The following is an 18,700-nucleotide window of genomic DNA, read 5'->3' on the forward strand; positions in this document are numbered from 1 at the left end:
AAATGCGCCACAAACAGTAAAGTCTGTGCAGACAGTAAAACAATACACTCCGGTCTGATTTGAGGAAAAGTGATACAATTACAGTAATTAAATTTAAATACAGGAACACCTCAATAACATTACAAATAACATCAGACACTTAATTCAAAAAGTGAAACTCCTATATAGATGGATTACCGAGAGAGTGATATAAGCCCTAAATTCAGTTTTTAAAGATCAGAACAATTAAATAGGACTTTAAATAAAGACAAAACCACGATGAAGCCTGTTATCTGTTCCCCAGCAGATTGACCCCATTCAAAAGAAGGGTAGGACACAAAACGTCGTTCAGAGAGTGATTTTATCCAAGCATTTTAATGGAAAGTTGAGTGGAAGGAAATTGTATGGTTGAAATGGTGCATAAACAACATGGATAACCACAACGTTGAGAGGATCCTTGATACAGTTGGGCGATTAGACGAATTTATCAAGCATCGACGATAGGCTGAACCCTTCTGTTGTTTGTTTTAAGAGCATTTTTTTTATTTTTTTTTGGTCTACGGGATCAGGGCAAAACATAGCTGGGTGTAGCCTAGTTGACTCTGCCGACGTACGCACGGAGAATATTGGTTGGAAAAATGTTACATATTGCCCAACCTTAATCCTTCAAAAGTAACCATACACATAGGGATCCAGGACACGAGCTACAATTGTCACGTCCCTTGTGTCAAGCCACTCCTGACCCAGAGACAATATCAGAAACAAGACTGGACTGGACTGTTGCTCAGTGGTCCTCTTTTCAGATGATGGGAGGGAATTTTGCATTTCATTTGCAAATCAAGGTTCCCTTCTGCTCTGATTCATTGAGCTGCGCCTGAATACCACCTGGAAAACAAGCACCTTAGCTGTGGGGGAACTTTTAAGATAGTTTATTTTAATCTAAATAAAATTACTCTATGGTCATATAAAATGATATGACTGTAGAGTAAATAAATATTATTTAAACTTAATTTATTTCAATAACTCAATTAACAAAGTGAAACACATTATACAGAAACATTTTTACAGTCTGGTGTTTTAATTATGATGATTTTCTGCTTCCAGCCAATGAAAACATGATGTTTAAGATTAGAATATTACATCATATGATTCAGCAAAGACAATATATGTGTTTCATATGACCTGCAGCGGCTCACTGAGCACAAGGCCTGAAATCTTTCAGGTAACAAATTAGGATTTGGTTTTATAATTTGATGTTGAAAATCTGAGATTCTTTGGCTTTCTGCTATAAAACAGCTTTATTTCATCTAAAATATTATTAATAATATTTAGATGAATAAAAGAACTATGTTTATTATAGTTGATAGTGGTAGTAGTTTTTACATTTGTTAATTTTTTTTGTAAATTGACTGTTTTGGTTATTGGTTTGAATATATCATTTCATAATTCATTGTAGCTTTTTGTAAAACATGGAAACATGCTTATAAAGTTCCCAGATATTTTCCCACCACTATGGGATGATCCAGAGTAACCCTGACAGAGATTGTTGGATGCCAGCGCAAACCAGAGCAGAACTAAAAGGAAGCATTTGTTTTACAGAATAAACTGAAGTTCAGGTGTGAAATCGTTGGAAAGTCAAAACGCTTCATAAACTTTATTGTAGATCTTCAAAGGTCAGACATTTCTGTCTCACAAAGCTGTTTTTCCTGCTCCAAAAACTGATCGATTCTGTATTTCTGGCCTCTAACGAGCCAAAGTTGCCTGTTAAAACAGCTTACTGAATACATTTTGTTTGATCTGACTCATACTGTTTTGGCAGATGAGAGCAGCGCTGGGTGAAATTGCGTTTGAAATGTAATCAAAGCTGGAAGAGGGGCTGAACAGCACACAGGAGCCAGCCAGAGATCCCCGAAGGAATGAAGCTCGCCAGCTCTCCGAAAGACTGTGATAAGCTCCAGGACTTAGGGGACTTAAAATCACTTTGACCTCAGTTAAACATAAATATCACCTTAAAAAACCATCAGAGATTCATTCTGCTGCCTTCACAGACGTGTAATAAGGTTGTAAATCCCAGATCAAAAGATATTTATTTTAAAGCAACTCTATTTGCATTTGGTCTTGACAATAAAACCTGCAGCAACACCCAACAAATCTCCCACCCAACTTTAAAAGATTTATTTATTTACATTATTATTAAGCAAGAATGCAGCAGCTGTAAACTATAATATTTCATTTGCACTTAATCTTTTCACAAAAATTCATTCAGGTGTGTTTTAACATGATGCCAATGTGGAAAGACGTGAGCAGTAGCCACAGAGGAGCAACTATTGCTGCAAGTCAATCTGAGACGGGTCATAAGACCCTAACCCAGCTATGTGAAGTTTAGCATTCTATTCAGAGAAAGATTATTTCCAAGAGGAAAACATTTCAGACAGCTGACAGTCCTCCCAGGAGAATCAGCCCAGGGTCAAAAGGCACAATATTCAGAGAAATGACAAAGACCCAAAAGCTCCATCTCAGACTCTGCAGGCCTCAGAAAGAGAAAGCCTATTCTCTCTAAAAAGAATATGGCAGCTTGACTTAGTATTTAAATAAAGTGCAAGACCTCTGGAACAATCTGGTCAGAGGGTTCAATGTTTGGTGACATATTAGGAGAAAACAACTCATATCAGTTGTAAAGCAAGGTGGTGGAGGGTGGATGGTTTGGGCTTCTTTTGCTAGTGGTAAAATAGGCAATAAATGCATTTTTTGTATTTATTTTAACAACAGAAAAATAGTTTGTTTTTGTTCATATTAAACTGTATTAAATGCAGAGATAAAGATTTATTTTTTTATCAAAATGTAAAAAACAATTTGCATTTATTAAAGCATATTCTAATTTGTTTTACAAAGGTTTTGATAAGATTTTGAATAATTTTTAAAACATTTAGCTTATGCTTAGCTTCAATTTACAGCAGGAAGCTCTAGTTTCCCCAGACAGTCTAAACATGCAGGTAAACTCCTCCCAGGTACGACTAGAGTGGAGACTAGTGCATCTGTCCAGGATGTTTTCAGTAACTAATAAACTTAACTAAAACCTTTCATTTTTAATTTATCCATGTCTGATAGTTATAAATTAATATTTATTATGAAGCTGCAGCTCCTGAACCAGAGTTTTGGAGCTTTGTCTTCACATGTCGAGTCCTTGGAACCACCAAGAGCATTTTATCTTCTGATCTCAGAGCTCTACAAAGTTGATAACTATGTAGGAGCTCGGAAAGACAAGAAGGTTCCAGAAGAAACAGGCAGCCAGCAAGGATAATACAATATGACAATGGCTCCAATGAATATTTCAGGTTTATCAGGATGAATGTGTTGGTGTTTGTGAACACACCGCACGTTGCCGTTGTAGATGTTGAAGGTCAGACAAACGATGCCGAGGAGGATGCCGAGCCCGGCGAAGACCGACACAGACACAAACAGCTTCTGAGACAAAAGCCTGTGTTCCTCCAGCACCACTGTTCGATCGGCCGGAGGCTTTCCACCTGAACGAGACAAAAAACAAAACGTGAAAAGTTTTCCTTTTCCTACTCTCTCACCTGATATGGTAATAACCTTCACCAACCACCTGACCTCTGAGCCCAGGTGGTTGGTAATAACCACCTGGGCTCAGAGGTCAAAATGACCGCCTCTGGCAACCAGATTTGAACAGAACTGAGTCCAAAGATCTGCGACGATGGTGTATTAAAGATTACTTTCAAAATCCTTTCAGAGTAAACAACTGATTAGGCTCCAATATTTTCCTGCTGTAAACAAGATATTATTGTTATCAATAAGTCACAGATGATTCAATACAGTTAATTCTGTTTAACATTTACAAAGACATCTAAAATAGCTCAACATGAAAAGGAAACATCCATATGCTGTCTTTACCAGCTGGTCATTGTGGGAGGAAGGTCTGGTGCCTATCTCCTGAATGCACACACTCACACCTTAGGACAATTTAGAGAGACCAATTAACCTAACAATCACATTTTTGGACTGTGGGAAGAAGCCAGACTACCCAGAGAGAATCCCCGCATGCACGGGGAGAACATGCAAACTCCATGCAGAAAGACCCCCGGCCGGGATTCAAACCTGCAACCTTTTAGCTGCAAGGCAGCGCTGCCATCAACTGCACCATCATGCAGCCAGAACGGAAATACAGAAACTAGCAATATTTTTAAAAACACTTCTGACAGAGATGGTATGAAACAGGTTTGCTTTAGGGAAATTGGTAAAACACTTTAAAGCTATTCTGCCATATTTGCTTGTTTTTGCAGCTCATTTTAACTCATTCAGCATAGAAAAATAAAATGTTTTGCCTCCTGTAAGTGCGCCTCAAGACATTTAAATAAATTTGACTATTAGATCTAATGCTATAGTTGCTGATGTAAACAGAATGAAATGCAACAAATAAATTAAGTAGTTTCCCTACAAAATGCCAAGGGATTTTTGTGCGCCAGTACTGAGAATAGTCTTTTAGATTCACTTCACTGTTTTCTTTCTGGCTGCAAAGGGAATGCATTAATTCAAATAGAAAAGAAGATCACATATTTGCTGCTCTAAGCTTTTCCCAGAACGGTCATGCAGTATTAACCAAATAAATAAAATGCATGATTGGGTGATTTCCTCATGTGATCCCAAGCATCAGATTAGTCCTTGAGTGATCAGGCACCTTAACATCTCATCTCCAGATGTAGAACATGGCCAGTTAGCAAAGAGACTTGAATTAGCAAAGCTTTTCCAAACCCTGTTTCTACCCGACTTTAACTGTCTTTCAAATTGCAGCGGAGGAACTCTTCCTCCACTCTTCCTTCCAATGTTTGTTCAGGTGCTTGGGGTTTGCAGCTCCTTAACTCCCCAACACAGCATTTTAATCAGGTAGAGGTCTGGACTTTGACTGGACCAGAGCAACACCTTGGTTTGTTTTTTTTTCAGCCTTTTTGTTGTAGACTTGCTGCTGTGTTTCGGATCATTGACGTGCTGATGACTCGGTTTGGGTCAAGCTTAAGCTGTCAGACAGATAGACTCACATTTAAGTCTAAATTGCTTTGGTTTACAGAGGAGGTCATGGTCCACTGCAAAGCTAACCCAAATCATAACTCCTCCTCCTCTGTGCTTGGCAGTTTGTTTAAGTGTTGGTGCCTATGTGCTGTGTTTTAACCTTAGGTCATTTTTATTTTTGAGGCCTGCCGATGACTCAAACCCAGCACAGAACAGCATCAGCATGATGGGAGAGAAATAAAGAGCAACAACAGTTGAGTCAAGGATCATGTCCACAGAAAGTAAAACCTCAAATACCCCGTGTGGAATGTACGTTTTCTTGTTTCAGAATTTATTCAACTTTAGGTCATTTATTACATAACTTTTTCCAAGCACTGGAACAAAAAGTGTTGTTTTTCTTTATTTGGTGTCATTTTATTTGTGAATGTGGTTGTTAGTATGTTGACAATAAATTAAAACATGAGGCTGACAATTTATTGTAAGAAAAGTTTTAACATATTCATAGTTTTTTCAAGAATAAAAAAAGTACAGCCTCTTTAAAACTTGTCTTAGTCATTATTAATGTTGCTCTGACACGTGGTACATCCACTACTAATATATTTAGTAGTATTTAACTTGTATGTTACCATCTACTCTGTTTCTCCTCTTTGTGACCTTGCTGAAAACATTTACAAAACCTACAAATTCGGCCAATTTTAAAACACATGAGCAGCAGCTGAGAACAACAGAACCCTGACATTCATTCCTTCAGAAGGGCAGAGTTTGTAGCACCAGATGGCGAGCACTTTGCATGGCAGCTCTGACGCCACAGGTTTGTTAAAGAGTGTGTGTGTGTGTGTGTGTGTGTGTGTGTGTGTGTGTGTTTACAAGTGAATGGGTAAAGGCATTTCACAACATAACCAAGGTTAAAAGGTGCTCAAAAACAGCAAACCATTTCACTTTTCTGCACTCTCCGCCCGGGTCCGACAGTTAGACAACACTTGCTACAGAATCCGTGTCTAGTTTGGACGCGCGGGTCATAACACTCAGATACTCCAATGTTACAAGCTGCCACTAAGCAGCTGAAAGTATTTAGACGGCAGAAGACTGAGATTGGTGGTGGTTTGAATATTTCCAGAACTAAAAAAACGCTAACGCTAGGAAAAGTTAAGTACTGGAAGTAGTTTGGTGGAAGAACCTACAGTGCCTTGCGAAAGTATTCGGCCCCCTTGAACTTTTCAACCTCTTGCCACATTTCAGGCTTCAAACATAAAGATATAAAATTCTAATGTTTTTTGTTAAGAATCAACAACAAGTGGGACACAATCGTGAAGTGGAATGAAATTTATTGGATGTGTCAAACTTTTTTAACAAATAAAAAACTGAAAAGTGGGGTGTCCAATATTATTTGGCGCCCTTGCATTAATACTTTGTAGCTCCACCTTTTGCTGCAATTACAGCTGCAAGTCTCTTGGGGTTTGTTTCTATCAGTTTTCACATCGAGAGACTGAAATTCTTGCTCATTCTTCCTTGCAAAACAGCTGGAGCTCAGTGAGGTTGGATGGAGAGCGTTCGTGAACAGCAGTCTTCAGCTCTTTCCACAGATTCCCGATTGGATTCAGGTCTGGACTTTGACTTGGCCATTCCAACACCTGGATACGTTTATTTGTGAACCATTCCATTGTAGATTTGGCTTTATGTTTTGGATCATTGTCTTGTTGGAAGATAAATCTCCGTCCCAGTCTCAGGTCTCTTGCAGACTCCAACAGGTTTTCTTCCAGAATGGTCCTGTATTTGGCCCCATCCATCTTCCCATCAATTTTGACCATCTTCCCTGTCCCTGCTGATGAAAAGCAGGCCCAAACCATGATGCTGCCACCACCATGTTTGACAGTGGGGATGGTGTGTTCAGGGTGATGAACTGTGTTGCTTTTACTCCAAACATAGCATTTTGCATTGTGGCCAAACAGTTTGATTTTGGTTTCATCTGACCAGAGCACCTTCTTCCACATGTTTGGTGTGTTTCTCCCAGGTGGCTTGTGGCAAACTTTAAACGATACTTTTTATGGATATCTTTGAGAAATGGCTTTCTTCTTGCCATTCTTCCATAAAGGCCAGATTTGTGCAGTGTACGACTGATTGTTGTCCTATGGACAGACCCTCCCACCTCAGCTGTAGATCTCTGCAGTTCATCCAGAGTGATCATGGGCCTCTTGGCTGCATCTCTGATCAGTCTTCTCCTTGTTCGAGATGAAAGTTTAGAGGGACGGCCGGGTCTTGGTAGATTTGCAGTGGTCTGATACTCCTTCCATTTCAATATGATTGCTTGCACAGTGCTCCTCGGGATGTTTAAAGCTTGGGAAATCTTTTTGTATCCAAATCCGGCTTTAAACTTCTCCACAACAGTATCTTGGACCTGCCTGGTGTGTTCCTTGGTCTTCATGATGCTCTCTGTGCTTTGAACAGAACCCTGAGACTATCACAGAGCAGGTGCATTTATACGGAGACTTGATTACACACAGGTGGATTCTATTTATCATCATCAGTCATTTGGGACAACATTGGATCATTCAGAGATCCTCACTGAACTTCTGGAGTGAGTTTGCTGCACTGAAAGTAAAGGGACCGAATAATATTGGACGCCCCACGTTTCAGTTTTTTATTTGTTAAAAAGTTTGACACATCCAATAAATTTCATTCCACTTCATGATTGTGTCCCACTTGTTGTTGATTCTTCACAAAAAATTTGAATTTTATATCTTTATGTTTGAAGCCTGAAATGTGGCAAGAGGTTGAAAAGTTCAAGGGGGCCGAGTACTTTCGCAAGGCACTGTATTTGTAACTTGCACTAGTTTTCCTTCTTGCTGCTGGAACATAGACAGTTGAGAGTGGTGTTATTCCTAGATCTCAGGTAGCATGTCTATAACTGGGCCTTTTTGCTGTGCAAACCCCCACACCCAGTTTAGTGAGACAGGCTACAGCAATGCAATAAAACCACTGCAGCAAAAACAGAAACAATACACTGCTTCATTCACCACTTGAAAACTAATCCAATCATTTAGTAAATGTGTCTAAGATCTATATTTATGCCAACAAATCCCCCTGGTGATTGTTGCCCAATCACAACCTGCGTTTTAGTGTATTTGTCCAGCTTTAGTTAAAAAAGTCTCAAAGCCTTTTCCGTTGAGCATTCTCACAAAAAAGGAATTTGTATTCCTGAATCCAGTTGTAATCACAGGGAGTTATTATTTAGAAGAACCATAAAATTAAATTATTATGACTTGGTTTGCATCTTGCTGACATTTTTAGATATTTTTAGTGCAGCATAAAATAAAAACTGTCCAATGCATTGATTTAGTAAAAACAATAGTTATAAAATGTCCATGGTTAACTAAGGGTTTTACAAAATGCTTGTAAGAAGAAAAATACAATCTATAGCCAATTCATCAGAATCTGAACATAGACATAAAGTATAAGAAAACAAAATGACTCGTATAATAAGAACTAATAAGACTCTAAGTTACACCAATCTCTTAAATAAGAACAACAATAAAATGATCTAAATACTGTTATTAAAGGGAATACAAAATATTCAGCAGGGTCTGAATATGAAATGTAAAAGCCTTTCAAATTCTGCACCCAAGCAATTCTTTTGAATGCAATGTTGCACATATTTATACTGTGATAATGGTGCTGATTCATCAAATTATGGAGTTCCAATTGAAATAGTTTGGAATAATCCCTCTGATTGTTTTTAGTCATTAAAATAAAATAATTTTATTCTCAGGGTCTTCTCTGGATACCAGAAAGGCCCCAACTGTTTATCGCTGATATGATGTTTGATGAAGCAGAATTTTAGATTTGATCATTTGCTCTTATATGTTTTGTTTTATCCAGCAGTCAGAGGTTGTTCATTTTGTTCTCAGAGCTGAGTAAAGCTCTCCCTGAGATCTAAATAAAACGGCAGAGGCTTCAGTGGAAGTTAATACACTTTCAAGGAAAGTGTATTAACCACCGCATTATTCATGCTTGTGCAGCTTTACACCAAAAGAATTCCTCAGTGAGACAGGTTCAAACATGAGCAGATGGACAGGGAGTCTCTTTTTACACTCAGCAACCTCTGACTATCTGGCTACATGAATCTGGGCCTGCCTGCAGATCCACGTGTGTTCATCTAAGCACGCACATGCAAATGTGGACTAAATAAATCCCACACGTATGTGGATCTAGACTTCAAGCATGAGTGAACATGTTCAAGAGCGTACCCGCGGGAAGCCTTTCTGCATGCACAGAGTGTGGAGTGTGTGCATGTCAGAGGGGAGGCAGAGCAGGAGTGTCAGCGCTGCGTGAAGCTGATGTGTCAGATGTCAGAGGGAAGTGTCAGAGTGTCGTCCCTGCAGGGCGTCAAGATGCCCATCACGCTCTGTTTAGATGCTTGTCACCTCCGTCACACAGCAAGCACGTAGCAGGTGCTATCTGAGCAAGAAGAGATTTTCTAATAGCATGTAGAGTGTTACCTTGCACACTCTCACATTGGCTAAAACATTAGGACCTGAAAGTAAACCCAAACAACAGTTGGGGAAAAAAAGAGAACAAGAATCTGAAGTAAAATTCAGGATTTGGACCTAAACCCTCCTCCTCTAAGTGAGCTAGCTCTTATCTTCAATTAGCAATAACAAAATTTCATTTACGGCTTGCAGTTTAAATCTCTAGCTCAACAGGGGGCGAGACTGAGCTGGTTTGGCATCGGTTTACTGAACGCCCCTGCATATCACCAGAGTTGAGAAACGTTTTCTGATATTAGCGTGAGTTATTTAGTACGGCAGAGGAAGTCGTGTCACTTTGAATATGGATTTCTGAAGTCTTCATCACAAGCTGAACAACTAGCTGAGGGAAAGCACAAAACTTTAATCGGATGGGGAAACATAGCGTTGGAGTATTTTCAGCATCAAGATCGATGCTGTTAGCGTGCTGTGGAGCTGAGGGATAAGGAGAGTTTAGCTTATTACTCTAAACTTAAACTACCCACCAAAATGGAGGAATGGGTTAGGTTGCGCCCAGGTTGTTGAAGGGATACTAACAGAAACAAAAGCACAGTATAGTTTCTGTAAGGATACTGAGCAGGACTCTGGATGTTTCAGGATAACACAAACTGCAAACAGTACTTTCAATGCTTTCCTGCACATCCAGTTTTAATCTTTGTGGAAAAAAAAACAAGAACATAATACCACTGTTTATGGTTTATTCCTCAATCATCAATATTCAGATGAATAAATTCCCTTCGTCCTGCTCTGGAAGCTGATGGAGCGTAAATGTCTGTTCACTTCTGACAGAAATCCGTTAGGGCCGGATATCTCTGCTGTCTGGCCGATTGACATCTCAAACACCTTTCAAAGACCCAATTAAGAAGCAGCAATTTACTTTTTCTTCAACAGAATTTGATGTATTGCTTGTATGAGGAGAACGCAGTGCAACTGCCCTAATATATTTCATAGAAATAAAAAGAGATTTTGGATTCAAGCTGCTATATTGAACTTACGCTGTGGGGATGATGGCTTTAGGGTGAGAGGCTCGGTTATCCTAGACCTGTCAGCCTAGTGACCCGATCTCGGATTAGCGGGAGACGGATGGATGAGCTCCAGCATATTTGTAAACATCTTCCAGAGAGCTTTAAACTTTTTTAGTAACTCAGCAGTTAGCTGCAAAATGTTGATTTTAGGTCATTAGGAATAAAAGGTGAGTCATCCTTTGGCGGTGGGTCGGGTGGTGGGAATTTGGGGTTGTTAACATCTAATTATGAAACATGAAACATCTAAAGTTAAAGTCAAGCAGCAATCAAAAACTCATAAAACAACTAAAAGGATCAAAATGCCTAGCTGTGATCAGATTTTATTACTGAAAGACCAACATTATCTGAAAATAATGACAGCATGAAACTTCTAAGTAGTCCACATGAGTGTAACACAGATCAGTTAGCACTTTTTCAGTTGCTTCAGGAATAGTAGTTGATCCACACGGTGAGGATGAAGTCCTACTTCAGAGGTCCTAAACGTGTTCAGTGTTTATACTGGCATTCACTGCACTTCCAATCCAAACAGTAAGTGTCGCTACAGAGAAAATCATACTGCTCTACTGCAGAAATAAAATCCCTACAGGACTTCTTTCACAAATGTCCCTTTCATCCGAACACACCCAATATCCCCCAGAAGCTGCAGCGAGTCACAGCTGCTTTACCGAAGCGCTCCTATTGTACCCACACCTGTCCGCAAAGTGATACGAACTGCCTCAGCCTCTAATCTCTCATCTGCACGGATCAGATTAACCCTAACCCTTAACCCAATGAGAACAATTTATTAGTCAACTCTGTCAACAATCCTGGGAAACTCAAAAACCATTTCCTGTCATACTTCAAATTAAGAGTCAAGCATAGATGCAGGGTGTCCAGCTTAAAACAGTAACTTATTATCATTATTTTTATGCAGGGGCAATAATAATGGCATCATTTCCCCAGATGAAGTGAGATGCTGAAACAAACTTGACCATAAATATTGTGCCAATCTTGTTAAACCCCTATTACTGAGCTACCTGTACATCTGTCAGCAATGCAAGCCATGAACTGGAAGGTGTTGCAAATATTGCATATTTCTTTAACTTATTTTAACATCCTCAGTCATATTATTAAGATATACAGGGGTTGGACAATGAAAATGAAACACCTGGTTTCAGACCACAATAATTTATTAGTATGGTGTAGGGCCTCCTTTTGCAGCCAATACAGCATCCATTCATCTTGGGAATGACATATACAAGTCCTGCACAGTGGTCAGAGGGATTTTAAGCCATTCTTCTTGCAGGATAGTGGCCAGGTCACTACGTGATACTGGTGGAGGAAAATGTTTCCTGACTCGCTCCTCCAAAACACCCCAAAGTGGCTCAATAATATTTAGATCTGGTGACTGTGCAGGCCATGGGAGATGTTCAACTTCACTTTCATGTTCATCAAACCAATCTTTCACCAGTCTTGCTGTGTGTATTGGTGCATTGTCATCCTGATACACGGCACCGCCTTCAGGATACAATGTTTGAACCATTGGATGCACATGGTCCTCAAGAATGGTTCGGTAGTCCTTGGCAGTGACGCGCCCATCTAGCACAAGTATTGGGCCAAGGGAATGCCATGATATGGCAGCCCAAACCATCACTGATCCACCCCCATGCTTCAATCTGGGCATGCAACAGTGTGGGTGGTACGCTTCTTTGGGGCTTCTCCACACCGTAACTCTCCCGGATGTGGGGAAAACAGTAAAGGTGGACTCATCAGAGAACAATACATGTTCCACATTGTCCACAGCCCAAGATTTGCGCTCCTTTCACCATTGAAACCGACGTTTGGCATTGGCATGAGTGACCAAAGGTTTGGCTATAGCAGCCCGGCCATGTATATTGACCCTGTGGAGCTCCTGATGGACAGTTCTGGTGGAAACTGGAGAGTTTAGGTGCACATTTAATTCTGCCGTGATTTGGGCAGCCGTGGTTTTATGTTTTTTGGATACAATCCGGGTTAGCACCCGAACATCCCTTTCAGACAGCTTCCTCTTACGTCCACAGTTAATCCTGTTGGATGTGGTTCATCCTTCTTGGTGGTATGCTGACATTACCCTGGATACCGTGGCTCTTGATACATCACAAAGACTTGCTGTCTTGGTCACAGATGCGCCAGCAAGACATGCACCAACAATTAGTCCTCTTTTGAACTCTGGTATGTCACCCATAATGTTGTGTGCATTTCAATATTTTGAGCAAAACTGTGCTCTTACTGGTGCAATGTGCAATCAATGAAGACTGGCTACCAGGCTGGTCCAATTTAGCCATGAAACCTCCCACACTAAAATGACAGGTGTTTCAGTTTCATTGTCCAACCCCTGTATTTGCAGATTTGTAGGGAAATATCCTTAATTTATGGAATATTATTAGAATATAGATCTGAATTACCTGCTGAAAGGTTTAGTGCATCTATACTTTGATTATTTTCTGCTACACCAGGCTGTCAACTCGTCACTTTAATTTACAAAGAAACCTGGCAGAGCACCAATAATTTTTTTTGCTGTGCAGGAACCTTTTTGATTTCAGCTTTATAGTATCTCCCAACAGAATGCAACATCAAACCAGTTTAAAAAAAAAAAATCATGCTTCATGACAAACATTATAGACTTTAAATTCCTTCTAGGGTTCCTAACAAGACTTCTAAAGACTTGTCACCAAAATATTTTGTTTGCAACACTAACATGTTACAGATTGTTTTAGCAGCAAACCCAGCCTACAATTATACTATATAGTGTATAACAGATCAATTGTGCATGGATGTGTATTTTTTTATACTTTATGTAGGAACTTTAAAAGGTGTAACAGTATGTGTCATTGAGATATATTCTCTCATTTGCTCAGTATGAGAAGAGATGAGTATGATGTTCATCGCAATCCAACATCTAATACGTCTAAGGGTTAAATGTAAACATTTAGTTAATAAGCTGCTTTACCTTTACATCAAAGTCAAAAACAGACAATATGAAGCCAGACAAAAGAATGAAGAATGCATTAGAGATCAAACTCTGAGACAACTTGCCTGCAGATCTCCACCATGACAACTCTGGAGCTCTTTAAAAAAAGAAAGTTGTGCAGTAAAACTGTCAAAACTGAGCTGACTAAAAAGCCTGTGGAGGCTTTATTCATGCCAGCTACAGATCCAGCCGGTGCTGGTAACAGACAGGCGTGCAATGTGGAATGACAAGGCTCATTTGACCTCGGTGCCAACTCGAATCTAACTCAGCAAAATACTGGATTAGCTTTTGGCTCATCTGGTCATTTTCTTTGAAATAGATCTGACCCACATGCAGAAAAACACTCAGAGGAAACAACTGAATAAGTGAAAGGTGTTTATTTACAGCCAGTGAGTCTGGGACATGAACGGGTAAATTCGCCAACTGTATGAAGAGAGTGAAAGAGAACTGGTGAAACAGGAATCTGATATGTTGTGAAAAAAATTACGTAAGGTAATTTCTGTAATCAGGAAAATGGCTTACTAAACAATTGCCATCAGGTCGCCAGGGGTAGAGGGTGTTGGGACCCAGGTGTGCGAACCGGAGTAATCCAGATGGTTTTGCTTGACCTAAAGAGTGAGTACTGGCGAGTTCAGGAGTTAATTCAATGTTCAGGTACTTGCGTTGGAGGGTGGACAGGGTACGCGTCTGCCTTGGTTCAGGAGACGTAGGACAACAAGAAGCTGCCAGCTTGATCCTTGGAAACGAAATCCAACAAACATAGGTCATCTCGATCATCCAGAAACTTCTGGGACCGAAGTCAATGTTCAACGAAGAATGATCAGAAGGTTCAGTTTCTGCCTGTGAAGGAACATAAACAACATTAGCTTAGAGACCAGAAACAAAGCATAGCTTAGAGGTGGCTGAGCTTGTTACCACTGAAGACAAACACTCTGGCATCGAAGTGCTGGCAGCCTCCTGCTTAAGTACTCCTCCAATGCAATCAGCAGATCAGTCGCACCTGTCACCCAGCACACCTGAGAAACTCCAGCACCATCTGGAAACTGAAAACAAAGTGCAGACAAAAACACAAACACACACACAGAAACCAAAACCCCGACACATCTGGTCAACAGAACACTGAGGCCGAGAGACCAGCGGATGTACTGAAAAGTCTACCCGGTATTATTATAACTCACACCAGTAAGAAATTATTTCAAGATTTTTCAGCAGCCAAGTACATCATTATTATTAAAATTTTATAATTTGTTTAGTTGGAAAACAACTTTACTGTCATGGATACTATAAAGGTTTTAGGCTCAGCTGGTTCGGCTTCTGGGATTCAATGTAAACTTTTTGTTGTGTTTATTGGGCTGCCAATCATGGAGTGCTAATACACAGCAGAGCTAGCAGCTTGTGTTTGGACAATACATCTTGGAGATGGTACTATCTCATTTCAAACTGTGTCTCAATCATGATTTTATCATGAACAAAAATATCCAAACATCAGTTCAGCTTTTGGTTCCATTTAGTGCAAATATTTAGCCAAGCTAGCATTTTGTCTAGCAGCTAGGCCGATGCATTTCAGGGTTAGCAAAAGAGCTACCATATTGGAGTTAGTTTCTTTGAAGTTGAGTGACTTAACTGTTAACTGTTTTGTTCCCAAACAGTGGGGGTTTCCAACATGAATTTGGTAGCACAGCTCATAATTAGTTAAATGATTATTTATGTTATAAAGGTGGACTGCAAATCTGATAATCTTTCCATTTCACAGTGTAAGTTTCCAAATTTGCATTGCTAATGTTCAGTAGAGTTAACAGCTAGTATAGCTGTTGGTTTGTTACAGAAAGTTTCTAGATTTGACATATCAGCTTCTTGGACTACTTGTTGTTTGCTCATGCTTCACAGTTTCTAGTGTTATTTATAATCGGGTAAATGCTTTGAATACAGAATTAGCTTTTGGTTCGTTAGGTAGTCCAGAATGTTTCTGGGTTAACACACATAAGGTACCATCTAACAAACATGGACGCAAACCAATCCTCTTCAACCCGACCTATTATGAGACGCTGGCGCTTCTATTGCTGAAGGACAAATCCGTTCTGTCTTAAAAGGTGCAAATTTACTGTTTAGGGCCAAAAGCAAGTTAGTCAAGTTTAGGTCCAGACTTTGACTAAGTCATTCTAAAACTTTAATCATTTTTTCTTCCATCTTTATTTTAAGGTTTTCATATATCTGAAGCATAGCTATACAAACAGGCCTTTTTTACTATTATAACAAACATATGGAAGAAAGCTAAAGGTCATATATGTGAGAGAATGAATGTACAGGAAGCAAGAGTATTTCTGAGGGTGTGCATGTCAACTGTCCATTCAGTTATTGTGTTTGCTCCAATGATACCCTCTTCCGTCCTTGATGAATTGGGACAGGGTGTTGCCATGGAGACCCTGGTCTGAAACAGTTGCCACAGCGATTAGAAGAAAGAGCTGAGCTGAAGCGGTTGTTAGGGCGACTGTGCAGAGGGAGAGAAAGTGCATTGTGGTGCAGGGTGGTGGTGATGGTGTGGGGGTTCCTGGTAAACCCACAGCAAAATGATTGGAAGGGATAAATCAAAAACCGCTGTGTTTACTCCACCCTGTCAGCATGGAGCAGTTCAAGCTCGCACCCCCCACATCTACTTCCCCTGGTTTTAAAGAAAACTTCTCTTAACCGAGTCAGCCCCAAAGAGCAGAAAATTACTCACTTCCTCCCAAAAAAAACATGTCACATGGAGGCCTCTTTATTTGTTGAACAGTCAAAAACAAAACGCAGCTGCAGAAAGGAAGGGTTATTTCTCAACGGAGGTAATTAAACATGTTTTTTATTGTAAACAAAACTCACATCTGACACTTCAGAGGCAAACCCAGTCAGAACTCAGCTGCTTCTGACACATTAAACCCCTCTGGTTGCAACAAGGCAAAGCAAAGAGCTGGAAACACATACAGGTCACCCATCCCTCGCCATAGACGTTGACCTGGAATCTGCACTTCTTCAGGACTAAGTTAAGCCTTGGCGAGTATCTGTTTCCTTAAAAGCTTAAAAGGAGGCAGTTTTCCGTGGGCCACTGGGATATGAAGGATTGATCAGTGACACACTCCATCCATAAACAAGTGTGTCACCTCTCCAGAGAAGAGCAGGGCCAGTAAACAAGCACAACACTGGTCGTGGTGTTTGCGGTAAATCAGCATTAATGGGTTTTCACAGTGAAGCAGAATACAGGCTGCAGACCTTACAGGAATGTTACAGTTGGTGTGGTTGAGAAGTGCTGGTTGAGTTAGATTTTGAGGTGTCAGGCAAAGATGTTTGGTTATACGAGTGTTAGTTCATAAAAACTGTTCTACTCATTAAAAAAGTGTATTAGGGTCTGCAGCTGCTGTTTGACACTCTCTGTTGATCATTAGGGTCCTTTAAAATACTTGTTTTGCAGCGTTTAAGCTCAAACCCTGCCTTTTTTCCCCTGTTCCATAAGATAGCTGCTGGAATGACAGAAAATCACAACCACTTGAACATCCAGCCTCGAGTTCATCTGCATTGTTCCACCATTTATGGCCTTTGTGTTTTTCCACTGGGTTCCCACCTCAGAGTTTTGTGACCCTTTGTTTCGAGACTAGCCCGCTATCAGCTGTTAGTGGCTAAGGCACCGGCTACTAGATGCTTGAGCTGGCCTGCCTCTACCGTATAACAGCCGACAGCCGCTATCGAGACACATCAACGGACCAAAGAAAGCTTCACTGTTATTAATTCTGCTCCATTTTTCCAGGTCAGTCCAAATTGTTGTCTCATTCCCATTCAGTCCATAAACTGCTGGTTTGATCTTCATCTATACTTAGTATGCATCTTTATTTTTGATTGTTAATTTGCCACTTTGTACAATAGTGCATGCTTGATTAGGTGAAAGTTGTTGGACCAGGATAGTGGGTTGTAATAGTCTTAAAGACTCGGTTTAATATATTTTCACATAGATAAAGAGAGCGTTTGTGTGTATTTTGTTTAAGAGTGATTATCTGTCAAAATAAGGTTAGTATCCTCACCATTTGGGAAAATGGTTAATAACATAGTGACATTTAGCGAGGTTTTGGTTAATAATTATTGATTTTAAATGATAATTAACTAATTGTAATTATTAAGTGCTGTGAACCCTCACTAGAGTGTATCTCTGATCTTTATTTGTAAGGAAGGATTTATGATTAGAATCTATTACTTCGGAATTATGATTTTTTATTATAATTTTAATAAATATTTATAACAAGTAATCATAAATCTCTACACCGGAGGGATGCATTTACTCAAACATTTCATAAAATACTGCATCACCTGTTCAGAAAGTTTCACAAAGGAAAAGGAGCTCCAGCTTTAAGACTGACAAGCCTCAAATGACGCTAATAATAGCCCTTCATCTGAAAACCGTAACTACAACCAATTCCACTTAATGTGCATCAAGTGTGACACAAATATATTGATTGAACTATGGCCAGGCCCCATGTGAGAAATTATACGCCTGCTGCAATATGACTCAAAAACCATTTTCAAACATGATGCAATGATTAGAAGGAATTGGCCTTTTTGCCCAATTGCAGCAGAGGTATTTGGGACAAATTCATCCAGACTTGAAAGACTTGGAATCAGTGAGTAGAACGATCCCTTTGACCAGAATATTTGGTGCCCCCAGTTTACCAGAAACAAAATGTGTATTAAATCTGATAAATAAATGGGAACTGTCTTCCTGTTCAGATAGAGGAATAGTAGTGTGTCTACAATCCTTTTCAAACAAGACATGGCTTGATAAGAGATGGGCCTGTTCTACCCTAACAACCCATTAACCACACTGCTCCATACCATAGCATCGAAATATTCCAGGAGAGGATGGATGGATGGATGGATGGATGGATGATGGATGGATGGATGGATGGATGGATGGATGGATGGATGGATGGATGGATGGATGGATGGATGGATGGATGATGGATGGATGGATGGATGGATGTATGGATGGATGGATGGATGGATGGATGGATGATGGATGGATGGATGGATGGATGATGGATGGATGGATGGATGGATGGATGGATGGATGGATGGATGGATGGATGGATGGATGGATGGATGGATGGATGGATGGATGGATGGATGGATGGATGGATGGA

The 18,700-nt window shown here is 40.0% G+C and overlaps 1 protein-coding gene and 1 long non-coding RNA gene across 2 annotated transcripts in view; both read right to left on the bottom strand.

Annotated features, from left to right (window-relative positions):
* gabbr1a (gamma-aminobutyric acid (GABA) B receptor, 1a) overlaps nucleotides 1-18,700 on the bottom strand; it is a 135,957-nt gene that overhangs the window by 20,181 nt on the left and 97,076 nt on the right. Inside the window, exon 16 of the mRNA XM_047361922.1 lies at nucleotides 3,353-3,503. Coding sequence (XP_047217878.1) covers nucleotides 3,353-3,503 — 151 coding nt within the window. The remainder of the gene's footprint in view (nucleotides 1-3,352; nucleotides 3,504-18,700) is intronic.
* Nucleotides 13,904-18,247, bottom strand: LOC124866227. The gene is made up of 2 exons (XR_007037752.1): nucleotides 14,064-18,247; nucleotides 13,904-13,964 (listed from the first exon to the last, which is right to left on the bottom strand). It is a non-coding gene; the product is annotated as an uncharacterized LOC124866227 (long non-coding RNA).

This window comes from Girardinichthys multiradiatus, chromosome 3 (assembly GCF_021462225.1).
Source record: "Girardinichthys multiradiatus isolate DD_20200921_A chromosome 3, DD_fGirMul_XY1, whole genome shotgun sequence".
NCBI classification, from domain to species: Eukaryota; Metazoa; Chordata; class Actinopteri; order Cyprinodontiformes; family Goodeidae; genus Girardinichthys; species Girardinichthys multiradiatus.